A 2,258-nucleotide genomic window follows, 5' to 3' on the forward strand; every position below is an offset into this window, starting at 1 on the left:
CACCTCACGGTAAAAGTGTCCTGTTTATCTGGAGATCATAGCACTACAGGTCATTCTCTGAGAGAGAGAAAAGGCAAAAAGAAGACGGAAAAAGGCTTGTAAATCTATTTCCGATTGATATACGGTATGGCAATGTTGACGTCAACGTCAAACTTTTTTTGTTACTGCAACAATCTATTCACTGGGAGGTACCACGAGTAAGTCGCAAGAATTAAAAAAAAAAAAAAAAAGGCAAAGGAATGGTTGCAGTGAAATGTTTGGGGGTGGGGAATTGCTATAATTCTTTTACTGTGCAATCTGAAACAGAACATGAAAAACAACAGACTACGAACGGCATCACAGGAGAAAATTTTTGTTTTCCTCTTCAGGGGGAGCTGGCCCGCACTCTGCCAGTTCACACATGGATATTATTTTTTCTGAAGTGAAATATGTGGACATATTAAAATACAGATATATAAAAAAAAAAAGAGGGGGGGGGGGGTTTGCTCTGAGGGTATCTTTCTCAAATAGGGCTGTGTTTGCCACACCCACACACTGGTTACATCTTCTTATGTACTGGTCCGCGATTATGGTTTCAGTCTGTCCAATTACACAACGGACCTATTTCGCCCAATCAGGGTCGGACCTCTTGTTTTAATGTGGGCGGGGCCTGCTGCAGGATTTTTTTTTAGATAAGCTCGACGTAATTGGCGGGGAACATTCCGAAATGGCCGTCGGGGCCGTACCCTCGCCACCAGCCCTCGTCGATCATCTCGATACCCGTGATGATATCGTCGGGGTCGAAGGAAATCTCCGTGTCGTCGGCTGAGGAGACAGAATCACGGTTTTATTCAGAGAAGTCCCTGGCTCCTCACTCTCTGAGGATTTTTTGCTCCAGTCACTTTCTACTTACTCTACCACTTACACACACACTGACAGTTCGTAACTCATAACTAAACAATGACATAACAGTTCCACATGCATGCATACAACAGTCCATAATTCCCCCTTGAAGAAGTAGGTGAACCTTCTCACTAATGTTCAGCTAATATTTAAGCCAATTATCACTATTTTTTCTTTTTTTTTTTTTTTGGTTCATCATGGCATTTTAAGCTTAACTCAGCATCTCGGAGACTAAGCTCTGCGAATGAAGGTTTGAGCTGCATAGGCCTTGATAACTGAGTTTCACATCCTTTCATTTTCTCAGTACCCGAGACTGCGGGTTACTAATTTAGCATTCCAGGTTTTCATCAACAGCTATAATGACACTAACTCTTTTGTATCCTGAAATCCAGCTAACACAGCCTGTGAAATGCATTGCATCTCTGTTCATTTAATCTCTGTGAAAAGACAAATAAAAGAGCAAGTGGCCCAATAAATAAGTATCTAAATATTATGCTTAACTACAACATTTGAAAGACTGTGAAACTGCAAATGTTTGTAATGCGTACCATACTTGCAAATGTTAGGGGGAAGAAATTCCGGGCACTCGACTAGCACCTGCCGAAATAAATCATTGCTTGTAGTCTAGGGAAATGGACCACCTGGTCTAGTGTAGACTGGTTCCCTGACCTGATATCACCCTATGTGTTGTTTATAACGTGTAAGTATACCTGCCTATGTGTGAGAGTATTTAACTGAAGAGATGCTTCGAAGACTGCACGGCTGAACCTGGGGTTTGTGGGTGTGGGTGGCGTCTCCAAAAGGCTGCTCTAGGGCGCCGTGAGGTCAGCGTGTCTCGCTGACCTCACGGCTGACCTCACGAGCTGTATCTTTTCAGTTCGGTGGTGACTGTGGCAGTTTACCAGGGGAACGTAATAACGAGAACAAAAGACTTCAGGAAACAACACCGCGTGTCCAGAAGGGATGATTATCGAAAGAACTATGGAGTGAAATGGCACAGTATGGATCGCTATTTCCCGCGCGTGTTAAATAGTGGCAAAACATTTACAGACATCTCAAGTTTCCCTCTCTCTCTCTCTCTCTTGCGTGCGTGAGGGCTAATCAGTTCTCTCCTTAAAGAGACAGAATCCCAGGTAGGCTGCACCCTCCAGCATCTCCTGTGCGTATCAGTGCCTTTCCCGCCTCTATTAATACCATATCCTAACAGTAAATTATACGTACAAGTTTGCTATCTAGCATCGGGATGGGATACGGGAGTACAGTGTACCAACTCAACCTTTTACCTAGCCTCCACTGTGAATGAATGTGTAATTAACATGTCATTACATGATTATTTGACATTTGGGAATATAAACTGGGGGTTATTTTGCTGATGA

At 43.2% G+C, this 2,258-nt stretch overlaps 1 protein-coding gene across 2 annotated transcripts in view; it reads right to left on the bottom strand.

Annotated features, from left to right (window-relative positions):
• Positions 1 to 485: 485 nt before the first annotated feature.
• dbnlb (drebrin-like b) overlaps positions 486 to 2,258 on the bottom strand; it is a 16,260-nt gene continuing 14,487 nt past the window's right edge. For both annotated transcript variants that reach the window (XM_030772407.1, XM_030772400.1), the window contains one exon: positions 486 to 804. In XM_030772407.1, the coding sequence (XP_030628267.1) occupies positions 668 to 804 (137 nt within the window). In that variant the 3' untranslated portion in view covers positions 486 to 667. The remainder of the gene's footprint in view (positions 805 to 2,258) is intronic.

The sequence above is a fragment of the Chanos chanos genome, chromosome 1 (genome assembly GCF_902362185.1).
Source record: "Chanos chanos chromosome 1, fChaCha1.1, whole genome shotgun sequence".
In the NCBI taxonomy this organism is placed as follows: Eukaryota; Metazoa; Chordata; class Actinopteri; order Gonorynchiformes; family Chanidae; genus Chanos; species Chanos chanos.